Genomic DNA, 22819 nt, shown 5'->3' on the forward strand with positions numbered 1-22819 from the left:
CCTTCTTTTTTTTTTTTTTTCTTTTTTGAGATAGAGCCTCAAGCTGTTGCCCTGGGTAGAGGGCTATGGCATCACAGCTCACAGCAACCTCCAACTCCTGGGCTCAAGTGAGTCTCCTGTCTCTGCCTCCCAAGTAGCTGGGACTACAGGCGCCCGCCACAGTGCCCGGCTATTTTTTTTTTTTTTTGGTTGCAGCGGTCATTGTTGTTTGGCGGGCCCGGGCTGGATTCGAACCCACCAGCTCAGGTGTATGTGGCTGGCGCCTTAGCCGCTTGAGCCACAGGCGCCGAGCCTCATAACCTTCTGTAATGTGAAAGTTATGGTGTAAGTGAACTGAGTCCCAGTCTGCTATTCTTTTTTTTGGAGACAGAGTCTCACTATGTTGCCCTGGGTAGAGTGCTGTGGCATCACAGCTCACAGCAACCTGAAACTCTTGGGCTTAAGCTATTTTCTTCTGCCTCAGCCTCCCAAGTAGCTGGGACTATAGGCACCTGCCACAACACCTGGCTATTTTTTTTTTTTTTTTTTTTTAATTTGGCCGGGGCTGCGTTTGAACCCGCCACCTCCGGCATATGGGACCGGCGCCCTACCCGCTGAGCCACAGGCGCCGCCCACCTGGCTATTTTTTTGTTGTTGTTGTTGCAGTTGTCATTGATTTAGCTGGCCCTGGCCAGATTTGAACCCACCAGCCTGGGTGTATGTGGCTGGCACCCTACCCACTGAGCTATGGGCCCACCCTAGTCTGCTGTTCTTTTTTGGGTTTTTTTGTTTTTTTGAGAGATAGAGTCTCACTTTGTCACCCTCAGTAGAGTGCTGTGGCATTACAGCTCACAGCAACCTCCAGCTCTTGGGCTTAGGCAATTCTCTTGCCTCAGCCTCCCAAGTAGCTAGGACCACAGGCACCTGCCACAATGCCCAGATATTTTTTTGTTGCAGTTTGGCGGGTCCAGGTTCGAACCCACCACCCTCGGTATATGGGGCCGGCGCCCTACTCACTGAGCCACAGGCACCACCCCAGTCTGCTGTTCTTAAGTAGCATTGTGACATCCAATTTGTAAAGAAAAGAAGTAATGAGCAAACTTTAGTTGAACTTTTCTTTACCTAAATCACAGCTGCCTTCTCTCTTGCTTGACTTTAGCAGCTTGACATGAATGTTTTGTGGGGGAAAAAAATTTTTTTTATTAATTTATTTATTTTTATTGTTAAATCATAACTGTACATTAGTGCAATCAAGGGGTACAATGTGCTGGTTTGTTTTTTTGAGACTAAAGTCTCACTTTGTCATCCTCGGTAGAGTGCTATACCATCAAAGCTCACAGCAAACTGAAACTCTTGGCCTAAAGCGATTTTCTTGCCTCAGCCTCACACGTAGCTGGGAGTACAGGTGCTTGCACAATGCCCAGCTATTTTTAGAGGCAGAGTCTCGCTGTGGCTCAGGCTGGTCTCGAACTCATGAGCTCAGGCAGTCTACCTGCCTTGGCCTCCCAGAGTGCTAGAATTACAGGTGTGAGCCACCATGTCTGGCCTTTTGAGAAAATTTTTAAAACTCTGTTTTGTGATTCTGTAGTTTGGAGAAGCTTAAGCTAAAACTATGAGACTGACTTGGCACCACATTATGCCAGGGCTGGCCGGACAGCCGGGCATTGTGGCAGGCGCCTGTAGTTCCAGCTACTTGGGAGGCTGAGGCAAAAGAATTGCTTTAGCCCAAGAGTTTGAGGTTGCTGTGAGCTGTGACGCCATGGCATTCAACCTGGGCGACATAGTGAGACTCTATCACAAAAAAAAAAAAAAAAACCCTATGAGACTGTGACTATTATACCCTAAGGTTGCAAGAGCACAACATATTCACAGAGAGGAATTTTCTTCAAAAGACTGCTTTTTTCTTTTTTAACTTAATTTTAAAAAGTTTTTTAGAGACGAGTTATCATTCTGTCTCCCAGTCTAGAGTGCAATATGGCATGACCAAGCTTATTGCAGCCTGAACTCTTGGGCTCAAGTGATCCTTCTGTCTCAGCTCCCAAGTAGCTAGGACTATAAGCTCTAGCCACCGTACCTGGCTAAAAGATTGAATTTTTTATTTTTTATCCTGAAATGAGTACTTCTGTATTAATTTAGATAAAACAGGTGGGAAGAAGTTCTCCAAAGAATTTGAAGAGGCAAGCTCCAAACTGGAGGAATTTGTGAATGGATTAGATAAGCAAGTGAAAAATGGGCCCTCACTAACAGAAGCACTGGAAAATGCTGGAATTTTCTATGAAGCACAATACAAAGAAGTAAAAGTGGTAGCTAATGTAAGTAATAATTAAAACCATCTCATACTGCATGCTTACTATATACCAGAAACTATTTATATATGATGTTGTCTGGCTCTATTAGGATAAGCATTATCATCTCCACATATGAAGAAATTACTTTTTTGTTTTGTTTTTATTTATTTGTTTGTTTATTTTTTTCTTTTTTTTGAGACAGAGTCTCACTACATCCGCCTTGGTAGAGTGCCATGGCGTCATAGCTTACAGCAAACTCTTGGGCTCAAGTGATCCTCTTGCCTTAAGGCTCCCAAGTAGCTGGGACTACAGGCACCTGCCACAACACCCGGCTATTTTTAGAGACGGGCTCTTGCTCTGGCTCAGCCTGTCTTGAACTCCTGAGCTCAAGCAGTCTGCCTGCCTCATCCTCCCAGAGTGCTAGTATTACAGGTAGGAGCCACCATGCCTGGCCTGAATATGTTTGAAGATTACAAGCGAAATATTCTGTATAATTTCCCCCAGTTTGAATTTATGTAATACTTATGATCAGATTGAGGTTGTGTATCTTTAGGAGTATCATAGAAATGGATTTTGGGTTCTTGTTTCATCCTGTCCATTGCTACAAGTTTGACTTTTCCCACTAGCTGTGATGTTCCCTTTGATATCTTGATTAATGTGGCATTTTCCAGGCTTGTTCATTGTAAAATTTTCCCTTAGAAATTATCATGGATGGAATTGTGCATCTCAAAAACATATGTTGAAGCCCTAAGCATTGTTCAGATGAATGTGACCTTACTTGAAATAGGGTCCTTACAGACATGATCACGTTAAAATGAGATCATTAGAGTGTTTTTTGTTTGTTTGTTTGTTTGTTTTGTGAGAAAGAGTCTCACTGTGTCGCCGTAGGTAGAGTGCTGTGGCGTCACAGCTCAGAGCAACCTCAAACTCTTGGACTTAAGCGATTCTCTTACCTCAGCCTCCCAAGTAGCTGGGACTATAGGCGCCCGCCACAACACCCAGCTATTTTATTGTTGTAGTTGTCATTATAGTTTGGCAGGCCCAGGCCAGGTTCAAACCTGCCAGCTCCTGTGTATGTGGCTGGCACCCTAGCCGCTGAGCTACAGGCACTGAGCCCAATTAGATTATTGTTAACGAAACTCTGTATTTTCTTCATATTATCCCAGTTTTTACATAATTTTTTTTTTATAATCCAGGATCACATTCAAGATACCATAGTACATTTAGGAGTCATATTTTTCCTTTATCCTCAGATTTCTTTTATTTGTGACAGTTGGATGTTTTTTTATTCGTGCTGACCTTGACGGTTTCAGAGAGTGCTGTTTTGGTATTTAGTAGATAATCAACTGAAATTTGACTATGTTTTTCTCATGATTAAACTAGGGTTGTGGGGGGCCGGGATTGGTGGCTCACGCCTGTAATCCCAGCACTCTGGGAGGCCTAGGCGGGTGGATTGCCTGAGCTTACAGGTCGGAGACCACAAGAAAAAGAAAGCAATTATGGGCAGCGCCTGTGGCTCAAGGAGTAGGGCGCCGGTCCCATATGCCGGAGGTGGCAGGTTCAAACCCAGCTCCGGCCAAAAACCACAAAAAAAAAAAAGAAAGAAAGCAATTAGAAATGTGAAAAAGCAGGAAAACTAGGATGAAACTTAAAAGTTGGACTGGAACTGAAAATAACTGTGAACTCATGGTTTTCAATACATACATGGAGAGACATGTAAATATGTGTGTGTAGGTTAAGTGCATATATACACTCTAGTAGCTCACAGGGTATGGTAGGAGAGATTATCACAGGGTAAACAAGGAGTTTACCTAGTGCTTAGATCTTGGTTTCAAAAGATAGTTTTTTAGTAAGGCATTAGGGCTTCTTGGGCAAGTACGTGCAACAAGAAAAACAAGATAATCCTGTAACACCTTGTTCTAAAAGTAAGAAATTGCTCAAAAAATGATGGGGAAATGTCAAAGAACACAGAAAGGGGCTTCCACTGGCCAAATCTTGTCAATTTGAGCCTCAAAATAAATATTGGTTATAATGAATTAAAATAATAAGACTGACTCTCTGAGTCCATACTGATATATATTAATAATTGAAAGCCTGATGAGGAATGAGGTATTTACATAGCTTCAAAAATTATAATTTAATTACTACCTTCATTTCCTAGGTCTGTGGAAATAAAATGCTATAAAATGGGTGGCTTAAAACAACAGAAATTTATTGTTTCATAATTCTAGAAGCTAAGAAGTCCGAATCAGGACTTTAATAGGGCTACGCTCCCTCCTCAACTGGGTAGAATTCTTCCTTGTTCTTTCTTAGCATCTGGTTGTGGCCACTGATCCACAGTGCTCCTTGGACCACAGCTCATCACTCCAATGTCTGCCTCTGTTATGCTACAATGTTCTCCCTTCAGCCTGTGTCCAGTTCTGTCTTCTTAAATGTGGATCTCAATTATACTGGATGATTAAGAACCAGTCTAATGGCTTGGCACCCGTAGCATAGTGGTTACAGCACCAGCCACATACACAGAGTCTGGTGGGTTCAAGCCCCGCCCAGGCCAGCTAAATAACAATGATAATTGCAACAAAAAGTACCCAGGTGTTGGGGAGGTCGCAGAGACAGAATGCAAACCACACTTGGGTTCTTGCACAAGTCACAAAAATGAGACCAGAGAGAGAGCCTGGATGTCAGGGACCTTCACCCACAGCTGCCCAGTGGTCCATACTGAGGCTCAGTGTAGCCTGTGGACCAGTGCAGCCTCAGAAGCCAGGAGAGACAGTGGGCTTTGTTCACTCTAGCCACAGGGACTCGAACGGGATCTTTTGCACTGCACAGATTTTATACATAAATATATTTTGTTTGGGGCGGTGCCTGTGGCTCAAGGAGTAGGGCACCAGTCCCATATACCAGAGGTGGTGGGTTCAAACCTGGCCCCAGCCAAAATCTACAAAAACAAACAAAACAAACAAACATAAAAAAATATATATATGATATATATATATTGAGCCATTCTCAATAAAAGGGCGTTGTGGCTACTTGGGAGGCTGAGGCAAAAGAATCTCTTAAGCCCAAGAGTTTGAGGTTGCTATGAGTTGTGACGTGATGGCACTCTACCAAAGATGACATACTGAGACTCTGTCTCAAAAATAATAATAATAATAATCTAATTGGTTCAGTAACATGATAAATGTATCATACTAATGTAAAATGTTAATAATAGAGGAAATTGGCCCGGCATGGTGGCTCATACCTATAATCCCAGCACTCTGGGAGACTGAGGCAGGTGGATTGCCTGAGCTCATGAGTTCAAGACCAGCCTGAGCCAGAGCAAGACCCCTTCTGTAAAAATAGTAGGGTGTTGTGGCAGGTTCCTGTAGTCCCAGCTACTCAGGAGGCTGAGGCAAGAGAATCACTTGAGCCCAAGAGTTTGAGGTGGCTGTGAGCTATGACGCCACAGCATTCTACCAAGGGCGACAAAGTGAGACTATCTCCAAAAAAGAAAAAATAATAATAATAGGGGAAATTGAGTGTAGAGCATGTGAGAACTCTTTCTGAGATGGAATCTCAGTCTGTCGCAGTGGGTAGAGTGATGTGGCTTCATCATAGCTCATAGCAACCTCAAACTCCTGGGCTCACGCTTTCCTCCTGCCTCAGCGTCCTGAGTAGCAGGGATGCCAGGCTAATTTTTTCCTATTTTTAGCAGAGACAGGGTCTCACTCTTGTTTAGGCTTATGTGGGAACTTTCTATACTATCTGTACAGTAATTTTGCATACCTAAAACAATTCCATTCTAAAATGCTTATTTTTTCATTTTATTTATTTTGAGACAGTCTCGCCCTGTCACCCAGGCTAGAGTGCCATGGCCTTAGCTCACAGCAACCTCAAACTCCAGGGCTCAAGGGATCCCCTTGCTTCATCCTCCCAATTAGCTGAGACTACAGGTGCCTGCTGCCATGCCCAGCAGTTTTTTTCTATTTTTAGTAGAGACAGAGGTCTCACTCTTGCTCAGGATGGTCTGGAACTCCTGAGCTCAAGCAGTCTGCCCACCTTGGCCTCCCAGAGTGCTAGGATTACCAGTGTTATCCACCACACCTGGCCTTATTTTTTTTTTTTCTTTAAATCATTGGGATTTGACTTTCCAAGCCATCCTTTATTTTTGGATTTGATTTTTGTCTGTCTTGAGTACCTAGAAGAGTGATCAGTTGAGCGATGCCTATGGCTCAGTGAGTAGGGCGCCAGTCCCATATACCATGGGCGGCGAATTCGAACCCAGCCCCTGCCAAACTTCAACAAAAAAATAGATGGGCATTGTGGCTGGCACTTGTAGTCCCAGCTATTTTGGAGGCTGAGGCAAGAGAATCGCCTAAGCCCAGGAGCTATGAGCTGTGACGGCATGGCATTCTACCAAGGGCAATAAAGTGAGACACTGTCTCAAAAAAAAGAAAAAGAAGAGTGATCAGCATACTTAGGCTCTCAGTAGGCAATGCTTTGTTGAATGGACAAATGAGGAAGATAAATTACAGATCTAAGTTTCTAACTCAGGAATTGTGTGGAATACAAAAAGTAGAGATTAGAAACTACTTTGTGCCATTGGACAGATGATGATCTCTTGTTTTGTGCTGATAAATGTTAATTAGAAAATCTAATCAGAGTTAAAATGGTAACTTCTTTATTCTGTTCCCAAAGGAGTAAATTCTTTTTTCTTTTTTAGGCATATAAAACCTTTGCTAACCGAGTTAACAATTTAAAGAAAAAGTTGGATCAGTTGAAGTCAACCCTTCCTGATCCTGAAGAATCACCAGTCCCTTCCCCAAGCATGGATGCTCCCTCCCCCACTGGTTCTGAGTCTCCTTTTCAGGGCATGGGGGGTGAGGAATCCCAGTCACCAACCATGGAGAGTGAGAAATCTGCCACACCTGAACCTGTCAAAGATAATCGTGATGTGGAAGACATGGAACTCTCAGATGTGGAAGATGATGGGTCAAAAATCATTGGTATGTCCTTAGGTGATAAACAACTTCCTTCTGGCTTGGTGCCCGTACCACAGTGGTTACAGCGCCAGCCACATTCACCGAGGGTGGCGGTTTCAAGCCCAGGCCAGGCCAGGTAAACAACTGCAACCAAAAAATAGCCGGGCGTTGTGGCGGGTGCCTGTAGTCCCAGCTACTTGGGATGCTGAAGCAAGAGAATCATTTAAACCCAAGAGTTTGGGGTTGCTGTGAGCTGTGATACCACAGCACTCTACCAAGGGCAACATAGTGAGAATCTGTCTCAAAATAAATAAATAAATAAATAAACAAACAAACAACTTCGTATCTATTTTGCTTTCCCAAGAATAAATTGATCACAGTCAAGTATTCAAAGATAGTTTAATTCTTATAAGATTAGAACACCAGGATAGCATTATTGTCTCTAGAGCAGTAGTTATTTATATGCCATATGGGTTAAGAATTATTGCCCAGTATCTGCACTTTTCAATATAATAGCCACTAGTTACATGTGGCTATTAAGCATTTGAAATGGGGCTTGTTCAACTTCAGATGTGCTACAAAGTATAAAATATACATTGGGGGCGGCGCCTGTGGCTCAGTCGGTAGGGCGCCGGCCCCATATACCGAGGGTGGCGGGTTCAAACCCGGCCCCGGCCAAACTGCAACCAAAAAAAAAAAAAATAAAATAGCCGGGCATTGTGGCCGGCGCCTGTAGTCCCAGCTACTCAGGAGGCTGAGGCAAGAGAATCGCTTAAGCCCAGGAGTTGGAGGTTGCTGTGAGCTGTGTGAGGCCACGGCACTCTACCGAGGACCATAAAGTAAGACAGAGTCTACAAAAAAAAAAAAATATATATATATATATATATACACACACACACACACATTGGATTCGAATCCAGAAACTTTGTACCCATCCCAAAAGTGAAAATATCTTATTCATGATTTTTATGCTTATAACTTACTTAAATAAAAAAAATGGGATATATTAAGATAAATTATTAAAATCAAATGTATCTGTTCTTTTTGTGTTTTATTATTTTTTTTTTTTTCCGAGTCTCACTGTGTCACCCTCAGTAGAGTGTCATGGCGTACAGCTCACAACAACCTCAAACTCTTGGGCTTATTAAGCTATTCTCTTGCCTATGCCTCCCTAGTAGCTGGAACTACAAGGTGCCCGCCACAATACCCACCTATTTTTTTTTTTTTTTTTTTTACCCACCTATTTTTTTTTGTTGCAGTTGGTTAGCTGGCCGAGACCAGGTTTGAACCCGCCACCCTCAGTATATGAGTCTGGTGCCCTACCCACTGAGCCACAGGCCCTGCCCTATCCATTCTTCTTACATGGTAGCTTCAAGAAAATTTAAACTTACATTTTTTTTTTTTGTTTGTTTGTTTGTTTTGGTTTGGTTTGGTTGTTTTTGAGACAAAGTCTTGCTCCATTACCCCTGGTAGAGTGAACTAACCTGAAATGGTAAATTGTTTCTCTTATGTCCCCAGCCTTTATAAATATTCTTACCATATGGTTTGACTTAAGTTGTATCTAATTGCAGTTTCTCCTGACTTTCCTAGTCCTTTGGTTCTCGGGTATCTGCCCCCAACTACAGTTGGGGTCAGCCTCCTATCTACGTGGGCACGTTCCAAAGTTTAAATGCATTTTTTTTTTTTTTTTTTTTTTTTTTTTACTATTGGCCAAAATTTAGAAGATGCTGTGAATATCATTTTGAACTTGTGTAAAATATATGAAAGAGAAAAAAAAAATTGCAGTTTCAAATTGTGCCTAATTGCACCACACAGTATAGCAGTTTCAGGAAGCCAAAGGAAAACACAATGAGTATGTATAGAGTTTCTGTCTCTGAGAAGGTTTATAAGTAAAGGAAAAAAAGGACAATGTATGAAAAATATTATTTGCAAAAGATAGAATATACATGTGTAGCAAATAATGGCATGCTTCCAGAAACATACAAATTTAGAACATAAATACTTAGAAGATACAAAGAAATCATTAAAAAGTAAGATATAGGGGTGGCGCCTGTAGCTCAAGCGGCTAAGGTGCCAGCCACATACATCAGAGCTGGCAGGTTCGAATCCGGCTTAGGCCCACCAAACAGTGACAACTACAACAAAAACATAGCTGGGCATTGTGGCCGGTGCCTGTAGACCCAGCTACTCAGGAGGCAAGAGAATCACTTAAGCCCAGGAATTTGAGGTTGCTGTGAGCTGTGATGCCACAGCACTCTTCCCAGGGCAACAGCTTGAGGCTCTGTCTCAAAAAAATAAGAAAAAGGTAAGATACTGGCGGTGCCTGTGGCTCAGTAGTAGGTGCTGGCCACATGCACCAAGGGTGGCGGGTTCGAACCCAGCCCTGGCCAGCTAAGACAGGAATGAAAACTGCAACAACAACAAAAATTGCTGGGCATTCTGGTGAGTGCCTGTAATCCCATCTACTCAGGAGGCCGAAGCAAGAGAATTGCTTCGGCCCAAGAGTTTGAGGTTGTGCACTGTGATGCTTATGGCACTCTACTGAGGATGACAAGCTGAGACTCCAGCTCAAAAAAAAAAAATAAAAAGGGTAAGATACAAAATAAATTCTGAAAACACCTTTCAAGCAGGTATTGAAGTTAGGAATGATCATAAATTATGAAGAGTGTGACTTTTTTTAAAAAAAAGCATGAAGTGAATGGTTGGTAGTTTTCACCAGAATAATGCTTTTTGCCCCCAAATCTGGAAATACTACAACGTGTTACCATATTAGAAGCAACTTCTAGAAAGCAGGACGTAATATCTCTTTTCTTTGTTGAAACAGTGGAAGACAGGAAGGAAAAACCTGTGGAGAAGTCAGCTGCATCCACTTCTGTGCCTGCAAAGCCAGCAGAAAGCGCCTCTAAGGCCTCCGCATGTGCTCCGGTGCCTGTGACCGTGACAGCAACTCCATCTCTTCCAAAGCCTGCAAATACTTCTCTTCTGTCCCCAACCCCAGCTCTGGCTTTGCCAAATCTGGCTAATGTGGATCTGGCTAAGATCAGTTCTATCCTTAGCAGCCTAACATCAGTCATGAAAAATACTGGTAAGTAAGGCCAGTAAAAAGAATAAAAAGTTGGGGCAGCGCCTGTGGCTCAGTGAGCAGGACGCCGGCGGTTCAAACCCATCCCCTGCCAAACTGCAACAACAACAACAACAAAAAATAGCCAGGTGTTGTGGCGGGCGCCTGTAGTCCCAGCTACTCGGGAGGCTGAGGCAGGAGAATCGCCCAAGCCCAGGAGTTGGAGGTTGCTGTGAGCTGTGTGACCTCACGGCACTCTACCGAGGGCAATAAAGTGAAATTCTGTCTCTACAAAAAAAAAAAGGGCAGCGCCTGTGGCTCAGTGAGTAGGGCGCCCGCCCCATATGCCGAGGGTGGCGGGTTCAAACCCAGCCCCGGCCAAACTGCAACAAAAAAAATAGCCGGGCGTTGTGGCGGGCACCTGTAGTTCCAGCTGCTCGGGAGGCTGAGGCAAGAGAATCGCGTAAGCCCAAGAGCTGGAGGTTGCTGTGAGCCGTGTGACGCCACGGCACTCTACCCGAGGGCGGTACAATGAGACTCTGTCTCTACAAAAAAAAAAAAAAAAAAGAATAAAAAGTTAATTTTCATCTTTTTAATTGAATCATTAGTCTCAGTTTTTTTGTTAATTTTTTTTTTTAATAAAAGAAATCAAAAAGCTAGCCGGGCGTTGTGGCGGGCGCCTGTAGTCCCAGCTACTCGGGAGGCTGAGGCAAGAGAATCGCTTAAGCCCAGGAGTTGGAGGTTGCTGTGAGCTGTGTGAGGCCACGGCACTCTACCGAGGGCAGTAAAGTGAGACTCTGTCTCTGCAAAAAAAAAAAAAAAAAAAAGAAATCGAAAAGGTCATTATAGAAGAATTAGAAAATATGCAAAGAAAATAAAATACCTATAATGCTACTACCCCAAGGGAAACCCTTATAAGTATGTGCATATATGAAAGTGTAAGGGAATTGGGCAGCACCCTTGGCTCAGTGAGTAGGGTGCCAGCCCCATAAACCAAGGGTGGTGGGTTCAAACCCGGCCCTGGCCAAATTGCAACAAAAAATAGCTGGGCGTTGTGGCGGGCGCCTGTAGTCGCAGCTACTTGGGAGGCTGAGGCAAGAGAATCACCTAAGCCCAAGAGCTGGAGGTTGCTGTGAGCTGTGACACCAAGGAACTCTACCAAGGGCGACAAAGTGAGACTCTGTCTCTTAAAAAAAGAAAAGAAAAGTTTAAGGGAATTATGTAAATAATTATAATAATTTTTCTCTCAGTAATTGAAATATATTGCATGTACTATTTCAAAACCAACTATTTAAAAGTAAACTACAAGCCGAGCATGATAGCTCACGCCTGTAATCCTAGCACTGTGGGAGACTGAAGCAGGTAGATTGCTTGAGTTCAGGAGTTCAAGACCAGCTTGAGCAAGAGTGAGACCCCGTGACTACTAATAATAGAAAATCTTGTCGGGCATTGTGGCAGGCATCTGTAATCACAGCTACTTGGGAGGCTGAGGCAGGAGGATTGCTTGAGCCCAGGAGTTTGAGGTTGCTATGAGCTATGATACCAGGGTACTCTACCCAGAGCAACAGAGTGAGACTTTGTCTCCCTAAAAAATAAATACATTTTTTTGGAAAGTGAAAGTTTTTATGTCATTTAATAGCCAGAATAGCATTTGCTAATTTCTCTTTTATTATTAGACAATATGATTCTGATTTTTCTCTGGTATAAAGAATGCTTATAACGAACAAGAGGGTGCTAAAATTTTATGAACAGTCCCTTCTAAAAAGGTTCGTAGGTGTATAGGGCTTTTTAAATGGAGATTTTTAATTAAAAACATTGCTAATGGCTCGGCACCCATAGCACAGTGGTTACGGTGCCAGCCTCATACACGGAGGGTAGCAGGTTCGAACCCAGCCTGGGCCAGCTAAGCAACTGCAACAACAAAAAATAGCCGGGCATTGTGGCAGACGCCTGTAATCCCAACTTGGGAGCCTGAGGCAAGAGAATCACTTAAACCCCAGAGTTTGAGGTTCCTGAGACACCACAGCACTCTACCGAGGGCAACATAGTGAGACTCTGTCTCAAAAAAATAGAAATAAAAAACATTGCCAGGCATGGTGGCACAAACGTGTAGTCCCAGCTACTTGGGAAGCTGAAACAAGAAGATGCTTGAGCCCAGGAGTTCAGGCTGTAGTGTGCCATGGTTGTACCTGTGAATAGCCTGAGCACCTCCATGTATTCATCACTCAGCTAGAACAGTACAACCATGGGAAGTATTGTTTTTTCTATGTCCTACTCCAGATTATTTTGAAGAAATTCCCAATCATTTCATGTTATCATGAATACTTAAATACATATTTCTAAAAGGGAAAGACTCAAAAAATCAGCATGTAGTTTTTAAAGTCTTTTTATATATTATAACCAAATTCATATCCAGAAAAGTACTGTTTTATGTGACTAGTATATGAAAGTTCCTGTTGTTTCTTACCCTCTTCACTAATTTATTCGTGTCAAATTCAACCATAAAGTTGTTTTAATTTGTATTCCTTTGATTAAAGATGTAATTAAAAGATTTTATTTGCTTATCCTTTGTTTCTTTGTGAAAATGTCTGTTCTTTTTTTAGTTTGTTTTTAAAACATTTGTTTTTCTCTTATCTTGATAAACCTTTTTTCCAATGTTAAAAATCAACCTGGTATGTTAAAATGTAAAAATGTAAAAGAAGTTTCTTAGATAATCACATTTTAAAGTCCTATTTCAAAAGCAAATAACTTAACCAATTATAGAATGTAGTTGAATTACACAACTGCAGTGGCTCTCATCATCCAATCAGCCAGCAGTATTTACTGAGCACTTACAGGACTCTGAAGTGCAGGTGCCATTTGGTAGAGAAAAAGACATACCCTGTTTCCCCGAAAATAAGACAGTGTCTTATTTTAAGGTGTGCTCCCAAAGATGCGCTAGGTCTTATTTTCAGGGGATGTCTTATCTTTCCTGTAAGTAGGTCTTATTTTCAGGAAAACAGGGTAGGTTGCCTGGTCTTTTTCTATTGGGGCTCTCAAAACTAATGAATATATGTGAAAATAACTTAATACATGTTTGTTTTAAGGGTGTTCCAAGTAGAAGAAGCAAATATTAATCTGAATTACAAGTTACTTTTTATATCCTATGATATGGACCATTTGTGGATCTGTTACAGAAGAATACCTGTTAAACATCAAATTTGTTGGAGTAGAAAGTATGAATTGAAAGATCGTTTTAAATTGCATTTTCTTGAGTTCATATTTCTGCCACCAGGGGTCAGTCCTGCATCGAGACCTTCTCCAGGAACTCCTACCAGTCCCAGCAACCTCACCAGTGGCCTGAAAACACCTGCCCCTGCCACAACAGCATCTCAGAACCCTCTGGCAAATATCCTCTCCAAGGTGGAGATCACCCCAGAGAGCATTTTGTCTGCTCTTTCCAAAACCCAGACACAGTCAGCCCCCACACTACAAGGTAAGCTGTAGTGTGCCATAGGGACTTGAATTGCAAATGTTTGTCTCTCATTTAATCCTGGATTCCATTTCTGAGGAATCCAAATTTGTAAAATGTATGAGACAGTTAATTCATTATTCTCTTCATATTTATCCGCAAGCCAGAATTTTAAAGAAGCATAAAATGTTAAAGCTGAAAGAAACTTTATCTCGCCTCATCTTCTATTCAAGTAAGGAAACTAAGGCTTGGTAAGGTGATGTGACCTGCTTTAAACTCACATTCAGTGATGGGCCAGGAATAAAAGCCAGCATTCCTTCACCTACACTGTGATACCCCTAGGGGTTGCATTAAGCACCCCAACTTTTAGTATAGGTTAGTGTATATTGAATTTTGTATATTTTAATGTTAACTGAAGCTAAAGACAGTAAACAAGGTCAATCTGTTATCAAAAATAAATCTTGCCAGGCTTGATGGCTCAGGCCTGTAATCCTAGCACTCTGGGAGGATGAGGCACCCAGATTGCCTGAGCTCACAGGTTCAAGACCAGCCCAAGCAAGAGCAAGACCCTGCCTCCAAAAATAGCTGGGCCTTGTGGTAGACACCTGTAGTCCCAGCTATTTGGGAGGCTGAGGCAAGAGAATTGCTTGAGCCGAAGAGTTTGAGGTTGCTGTGAGCTGTGACACCGCAGCACTTTACCAAGGGTGACATAATGAGACTCTGTCTCAAAAAAAAATTTTTTTTTTCAAGAACAGTTAGCTTTGTTGAATTTCGCCCTTTGACCCAAAGAATTCTTTCCTATTGCTTCTGAGAAAGTTTTGATGATCCATGAATAAGGTGACTTTCATCATTGTTAATCTGGACTAATGAATAATCCTTGAATTTTTCCATACCATAAAATGGGGATTATATATTTTCTTGTGAAAGAATCAGTGCCCCTGGTGGTCTGGGTTTGTAAGTCTTTTGGTGTTTGTTTATGCATTATAACCAAAACCGGTATTTGAAAACATCGTTTCCCAAAAGTTACATCAGTCATACAAGAGATGCCTTTGATAGGTCAGGTGAGGTGGCTCAGGCCTCTAATCCTCGCTAGCACTCTGGGAGGCCAAGTCAGGTGGATTTCTCGAGCTTACAAGTTCAAGACCAGCCTGAGCAAAAGTGAGACCCTGTCTCTACTAAAAATAGAGAAACGGAGGCAAGAGAATCGCTTGAGCCCAAGAGTTGGAGGTTGCTGTGAGCTATGATGCTACAGCACTCTACCCCAGGGTGACAGCTTGAGACTCTTTCTCAAAAAATAAAAAGAGAGAGAGAGAGACAGACACATCTTGAAAAAAAAGTATTCCCTCTTCAAATAAATTTCTAAAATTTGCATATGCTCACTCTCTCTCTTGAAAATAAATGTATATTAACTTGACTAGAGATAAATGTAGAGGTTGGAAAGGTAGGATAGAACATCTTTTTGCCGGGCAGCGCCTGTGGCTCAAGGAGTAGGGCACCAGTCCCATATGCCGGAGGTGGCGGGTTCAAACCCAGCCCTGGCCAAAAATAAAAAAAAAAAAAAACATCTTTTTGCATTTAGGGAAACATTTCCACAGATCAAACAGTAAGAAATACTGGTTTATGGGCAGCACCTGTGGCTCAAGGAGTAGGGTGCCGGTCCCATATGCCGGAGGTGGCAGGTTCAAACCTATCCCGGCCAAAAAAAAAAAAAAAAGAAATACTGGTTTAAAGTGTTGTTTTAAGAATAATTTTGCCTCTTTTCTTCCTGCTTCGCCTTATTAGTTTAAGTGAATGATTCTGACATTAAAATCTCTGCCTTCCGAGCGGCACCTGTGGCTCAGTGAGTAGGGCGCCAGCCCCATATACCGAGGGTGGTGGGTTCAAACCCAGCCCCGGCCAAACTGCAACAAAAAAATAGCTGGGCGTTGTGGCGGGCGCCTGTAGTCCTGGCTACTCGGGAGGCTGAGGCAAGAGAATCACTTAAGCCCAAGAGTTGGAGGCTGCTGTGAGCTATGTGACGCCACGGCACTCTACCGAGGGCAATAAAGCGAGACTCTGTCTCTACAAAATGTCTCTACAAAAAAAAAAAAAAATCTCTGCCTTCCTGTTGCCTCTTATTGTGCCATTTTGGGCTTATTTCTGAACTGCACTGGGAACATTTCAGTGATCTGCTCTTTATTGATAAGTAGGTCCAGTGTTCCCTATGACAGTTAGCCTTGCTTGTTTGTTCTGGATTCACTTTGGCCTCATACTTTGTCTACCGGGTTCCCACCAGAATGAATGAGAACATCTGATTGACCTGCATTGTTCGTATTGTATGGTAGGTGTTGTTCTTTTTAACCCCTCTAATCTTTGTTTCTACAGGCCTGTCATCTTTACTTCAGAGTGTTACTGGGAACCCAGTTCCAGCCAGCGAAGCTGCATCACAGAGCACTTCAGCCTCCGCTGCCAGCACCACAGTCTCTACCGTAAAGGGGAGAAATCTGGCCTCTAATACCCAATCTTTTATTCCTAAAAGCTTCAACTATTCTCCTAATTCAACTTCTGAAGTCTCTTCAACTTCAGCCACCAAGGCCTCAATTGGGCAAAGCCCAGGGCTCCCAAGCACTACTTTCAAACTGCCATCCAACTCTCTGGGGTTCACAGCCACCCACAGCACTGGCCCCGCTGCTGCACCCACTGACGTCGCCATGTGCCAGTCTTCAGAGATCTCTAAGCCAAAGCTGGAATCAGAGTCCACATCCCCAAGCCTGGAAATGAAGATCCACAACTTTTTAAAAGGTAACCCTGGTTTCAGTGGCTTAAATTTAAATATCCCAATCTTGAGCAGTCTGGGGTCCAGCGCCCCCTCAGAGAGCCACTCCTCCGACTTCCAGCGCGGCCCTGCTAGCACTTCAGTGGACAACATTGATGGAACCCCTGTGCGGGATGAGCGGAGTGGGACACCCACCCAGGATGAGATGATGGACAAGCCCACCTCTAGCAGTGTAGACACTATGTCCCTGCTTTCTAAGATCATTAGCCCCGGTTCCTCAACACCCAGTAGCACAAGATCACCACCCCCTGGGAGAGATGAAAGCTACTCCCGGGAGCTCTCCAATTCTGTATCTACATATCGACCCTTTGGCCTGGGCAGTGAATCTCCCTATAAGCAGCCTTCTGATGGAATGGAGAGACCATCTTCCCTGATGGACTCTTCACAGGAAAAGTTCTATCCAGATACTTCCTTCCAAGATGAGGATTACCGAGATTTTGAGTATTCAGGGCCTCCACCCTCTGCCATGATGAACCTAGAGAAGAAACCAGCTAAATCTATCCTGAAATCAAGCAAACTTTCTGATACCACCGAATACCAGCCAATCTTGTCCAGTTACAGCCACAGGGCCCAGGAATTTGGGGTAAAGTCTGCCTTCCCTCCATCTGTAAGGGCCCTTCTGGACTCCAGTGAGAACTGTGACCGTCTCTCATCTTCCCCTGGGATATTTGGTGCCTTCAACATAAGAGGAAATGAACCTGGGTCTGACCGGTCACCATCGCCGAGTAAGAATGATTCATTTTTCACCCCTGACTCCAACCACAACAGTTTGTCTCAGCCTACCACTGGGCATCTCAGTTTGCCACAGAAGCAGTACCCAGACTCTCCTCACCCAGTCCCACATCGTTCCCTTTTCTCTCCGCAGAATACCCATGCTGCACCCATGGGTCACCCACCCACTTCAGGTGTGGAGAAAGTCCTGGCCTCCGCCATTTCCACCACGTCGACGATTGAATTTAAGAATATGCTTAAAAACGCCTCACGCAAGCCCTCAGATGATAAACATTTTGGCCAGGCCCCCAGCAAGGGCACTTCAAGTGATGGTGTCAGTCTCTCAAACCTTACCCAGCCCAGCTTGACGGCCGCTGACCAGCAGCAGCAAGAAGAGCACTACCGAATAGAGACCCGAGTCTCCTCCTCATGTTTGGACTTGCCTGACAGCACGGAAGAAAAGGGGGCCCCTATAGAAACCTTGGGGTATCATAATGCATCCAATAGGAGGATGTCAGGAGAGCCGATACAGACTGTAGAGTCCATCCGAGTTCCTGGGAAGGGAAATAGAGGACACGGGCGTGAGGCTTCAAGGGTGGGTTGGTTTGATCTGAGTACCTCGGGCAGCTCTTTTGACAATGGCCCCTCAAGTGCCTCTGAGTTGGCGTCCCTTGGGGGTGGGGGCAGCGGAGGCCTCACTGGCTTTAAAACAGCACCATACAAGGAACGGGCACCCCAATTTCAGGAGAGTGTCGGCAGCTTTCGTTCCAACAGTTTCAACTCAACATTTGAGCATCATCTTCCCCCATCCCCCTTGGAACATGGGACACCCTTCCAGAGAGAGCCAGTGGGGCCATCATCTGCCCCACCTGCCCCTCCCAAGGATCATGGTGGTATCTTCTCTCGAGATGCACCCACTCATCTATCCTCTGTGGATCTTTCGAACCCCTTCACAAAGGAGGCAGCCCTGGCCCATGCTGCCCCACCCCCTCCTCCTGGAGAGCACAGCGGAGTTCCTTTCCCCACCCCACCCCCTCCTCCACCCCCTGGGGAACATAGCAGCAGTGGTGGGAGTGGTGTTCCTTTTGCTACTCCGCCCCCTCCTCCACCCCCTGTCGACCACTCTGGAGTTGTACCCTTCCCAGCCCCAGCGCTGGCAGAGCATGGAGTGGCAGGGGCTGTGGCAGTATTTCCCAAGGACCATAGTTCCCTTCTTCAAGGGACCCTGGCTGAGCATTTTGGGGTGCTCCCAGGACCCAGGGACCATGGGGGCCCCACCCAGCGGGACCTCAACGGCCCTGGCCTTAGCCGTGTACGTGAGAGCCTGAGCCTACCCGCCCATTCTCTGGAGCACCTGGGCCCAGCCCATGGAGGAGGAGGTGGGGGAGGCAGCAACAGCAGCGGTGGCCCCCCCTTGGGTCCCTCACACAGAGACACCATCAGCCGGAGTGGTATGATTTTACGGAGTCCCCGGCCAGACTTTCGGCCTAGGGAACCTTTTCTCAGCAGAGACCCGTTTCACAGTTTAAAGAGACCCAGGCCACCTTTTGCTAGGGGCCCTCCGTTCTTTGCACCAAAACGCCCATTCTTCCCTCCCAGGTACTGATGGAAAAAAACCAAGGGAAAGGCATTTTGAACAGTCTAGAGAGCATTGGAAGTAGGAGTTTGGTTTATTATTGTTGTTTTCATTTGTTTTTCCCTTCCTTGATTTTTTTTTTTTAATTATAACGAAGGGCCTCTCTTCCAAATTAAAAAATCATATATGCTTGCATTTCACTAGTCCATTCAGTCCTCCCTCCCACTGCACTTATCTACCTTGTCTGAGTTATTTGTATTTTTTTTTTTTTAAGCTAAATTCAATTTAAGCCACTTCGTTTGGCTGCTGGGGGCTTGGGGAGTGGGGAGGAAAACTTACTTTATTTTATCCCATCTATTGAAGAGTATTACTACGTTTGAAATAAAACTTCCATCAGTACAGATAATAACATGTGCGATGTTGGGATTTTATTTTGGGCTTGGCTTATCAGGTAGTGAATGGAAGGACTCCTGTGGCTTGGCTTATCAGGTAGTGAATGGAAGGATTCCTGTCCCCGTCTTTTGCCAGCTAAGAAATTGCTTTCACCAGCTTGGCCACCCTGTATGCTCCCTGCTGACAGCCAAGAGATGTTACAAGGGAGGAAATGTGGGAGACTTGAATGTTTTAGGTTGTTGTGTTTTGTTTTGTTTTGTTTTTAAAGGCATGTTGAAGTTGAGATCTTTACCCTTCTAAAAGTTTTCTTTTTTTTTTTTTAATCAGCTTCTTCCCCTAAAGTACTGGGAATAACTTAAGAGGAGATACAAACTTGATTCTATTCTAGTAAATTTTTTTCTCTTTATCCTTGGAATGAAAGGATGGGGCTTAATATAATTTCAAGGTTAGAATAAGGAGTGAGTACAATATATAAAGCATCAGTGGTGTGAAGTGACCTGCCTATTCTTCGTAAACAAAAAAATAGGGAACATTTTCAAGGTAGTTTCACACGTCTTGCATGCTCTTAGCTCTTGCCTCCTGCTCTTCTTTTTTGACTTTTTCTCCCTCAGTTTTCACTTCTGTGCCCAGAAAGACAGTTACTACAATCGACTTATCAGTACAAAGGTACAACTGAAATATTATCCCTGCATTTTTTAGCATAAGTAGACATTAATTTTACCGTGGTGCCTCCCTAAAGTAAGTGGTATTTGTTAGTGGTTTTCAAAGTTAACAAAGGTTAACTATTAGAGAAAGGAAAAATGTGTCTTTCTTTTTCTTTTTCTTTGCCTCAGTCCTATATTCACCCCTATTGATATTTTAAAGGAGGAGATCGGTAGCATTTTTCTTTATATTGTATCTCTTCAGATATGTCTTAGAGAGAGGTGGTTATTAGTATACACACGTTTATAAAGAAACAGAAGGTCCTAGTAAGTCCAAATTCACCCCACACTGTAGATAGCAATATGTTACATTTCAAGGCTCAGGCTGTATCCCCACTACCCACCCCAGAAAGTAAAGACTGATTCTGCCTTTAAGTCATTTCACAACAGAGCAGAGTGCTTTCCTTCTCCCTGGACTGGAAGGCTTATTTGTATTCGTATATCCAGTACTTGGGAAAAGACAATCACTGTACTTTGAAGTGGATATCTAGAGACGCTAAGGAGCGAATGTTGCTTAACTACTATTTTGTTTATTATTAGTGTCTTACCCTAAGGTGTCCACACTGATAATCTCCAGCTAGATGAATGAAAGTGTTCAGTTCTGGGGGAAATGACGGCATGGTTCATCTGTTTTGTCCAAGTTAGGTGTGGAACTATCAGAAATGTAGGAGCTGCTTCAGACTCCTGCTAAAAGTGTGGAGGGTGGGTGGTGGAGTGACAGAAGGTGATTCTTTGTCTCAGAGTAAGCTTGCTTTTCAGAGAAAGCAGCTTCAACCAAGTGTGCATTAGCTGGGGGGGTCACTGTGTAATTTTGTTACTTATTTGGGCTCACTTTGTGTTTTGTGGCTAGGGTCCAGCTAGTCAGTTGTCTTCCTAAGGCACATCTGGTCTTCTTTCCTTGATCTCAAGCTTCTCTGCCCTGTGGGGTATGGGACATACAGTGTAGCAAAGACAAGAAAATATACTTAGTATTGAGTCCTAAGACATTTGTGTAAAGAAAAGCATAATAGAAAGAAATTGGGGGTGGGGAGAAGTCTATTTTACTTCCAAAATTGAAATAGATTTTTTTTTTCTAGAAATCAAGCAGGGTGTTTTTCATTGTAGAATAAGAATGTGAATTATTTCTGCTACTTTTTTTAAGCTAAAAGTAGTGTTTACTTGAAACGCTCTCTGACCTTTTGATTTTATCAGAAAATATAGAGGTGTCAGGAAAATAGCTTCCTGAATGTCAGGACAGGGAGACTGTCCTCACAGAGTGATGGCTGATACACAAAAGGAAGGCTTTGTTGTACAGTTTAAAAGATAGACATTTAAGGAGTTGGGTTTTTGTGGGGTATTTTTGTGTTGTCTTTTAAGTCACAGAATCCTCAGTACATTTGTTTTACAGTGGAAGTGAGGATATATCTCAGACAGTCAGCCATTAATTTTGAGGAAATCTGTCTACAACGGTAAATGAAGATGATAATGTATATATGTGATATAGTGAAATGAAAAAGCCAGTTCTGGTATTTGTAACATGAGGCAGAGGGGTTTCATTCTTTCTGTGTCTGTGATTTAAAAGTCCATGACCATGCTCTGACTTTTGTATTTCGACCTGCGTTTAAAAGAACAAACAAGATATTTTTTAAAGAAAGCATAACTTAGTGTGTCTGGCAAGGACATGTTTCACATGAAAGCATAAGTAGAAGAATTTGTTATTAAAGTTCTTGGTGCTCACTGTAAAATCACAGACAGAGAATTGGTTTGGTGGGGGGTTGGAGTACGCTAGTAGTGCCATGATAGACTGTCAGAAGGAGGGTGCTTGAGTATTTTGAAAGACCTTACTCTTCATTCAGCTTAGATAACAGCTCTTCCCCAATACCCCTCGGCCCTCTAGAAAGTCAAGAGTAAATAAAATGTGGGTTGATTACAGGGAGGGTAAAATGAGCAGAGAATAATACCTTTATCTTTTCCCACACCAGGAATACAATGTTTGTGATATATATGGTACAGCAAACCTATCTAGATAATGTGAATATGCTAAACTTCCTAACTGCAGAATCTTCACACTCAATCCTAAAGTTACTGTGCAGAATTAAGCTTCAGCTGTTAATGTTTTGAAGCCGCTGTAAATTACTGCTTCCTCCTCTCCTCCCCCCCTTTTTTTTAAGTGGGCAGGGGTGCCTGTTAAAATTAGATATGTTGGATTGAAATTCTCACGTGTTCAGTGTGGAAAACAAAACAAGTACATGCTTTAGAAGCAGCAGCAATGAAATCCTTTTGAAATGTGTATTAATGTCATTTAATAAAATAACTACTTCTAAAGGTTTGACATTTTTCTTTGAGATTGGGGCTTTGACCAAGGGCCCCTGGCTTCTCTGGTGAGTGCAAACAGGAGGGAACTTCTTCTCCGGGAGCTGCAGCTGCTGCTTTGTGAAGTAGACCTGTGGTTAGAAAACCTAAATTTTCTTCAGCAAAGACCCAACAAGCTTGTCCAAGACTGAAGATGAAACCAACTACAGAATGCAGAAAGAAAAGCCTGGATATATCTCTGAAGAAATGATTGTATTGGCTTCTGGTCCCAAGGGTACGTGGGGTGGTGTGGGGGGAGTGGTGTATGTGCCCACGCGTCCTGAGGCATATGCAAGGATACCATAGACTTCTCATTTTGTCCCTTCCTGGTAACCACTTGCACTTTATTCTCTTCCAGCCATTCCTTTATTTTTTTTTAAATCTCTTTGTTCTTAATATTTTGTTTCCAGTTTAATAAAGTATGGTTCCTTTTGTTGTGTGGTTGACTTTTCCCCTGTCATGTTGCTCTTACCCAGATGTCCCCCTTTGACTTTTCCACCTAATGTCACGGAAAGCAATCAGCCTCTGAGATCTTCGTGGCCTTGTGGG

At 43.3% G+C, this 22819-nt stretch overlaps 1 protein-coding gene across 6 annotated transcripts in view; it reads left to right on the top strand.

Moving 5' to 3' along the window:
• Positions 1-19105, top strand: part of RPRD2 (regulation of nuclear pre-mRNA domain containing 2) — a 98464-nt gene extending 79359 nt beyond the window's left edge. For 4 of the 6 annotated variants that reach the window (XM_053590678.1, XM_053590679.1, XM_053590681.1 and 1 more), the window contains 5 exons: positions 2116-2291; positions 6973-7255; positions 10056-10316; positions 13567-13767; positions 16108-19105. In XM_053590678.1, coding sequence (XP_053446653.1) covers positions 2116-2291; positions 6973-7255; positions 10056-10316; positions 13567-13767; positions 16108-18875 — 3689 coding nt within the window. In that variant the 3' untranslated portion in view covers positions 18876-19105. The remainder of the gene's footprint in view (positions 1-2115; positions 2292-6972; positions 7256-10055; positions 10317-13566; positions 13768-16107) is intronic. The other 2 variants (XM_053590682.1, XM_053590683.1) reach the window with 1 other exon arrangement.
• The last annotated feature ends 3714 nt before the right edge of the window (positions 19106-22819 follow it).

The sequence above is a fragment of the Nycticebus coucang genome, chromosome 5 (assembly GCF_027406575.1).
Source record: "Nycticebus coucang isolate mNycCou1 chromosome 5, mNycCou1.pri, whole genome shotgun sequence".
Classification (NCBI taxonomy): Eukaryota; Metazoa; Chordata; class Mammalia; order Primates; family Lorisidae; genus Nycticebus; species Nycticebus coucang.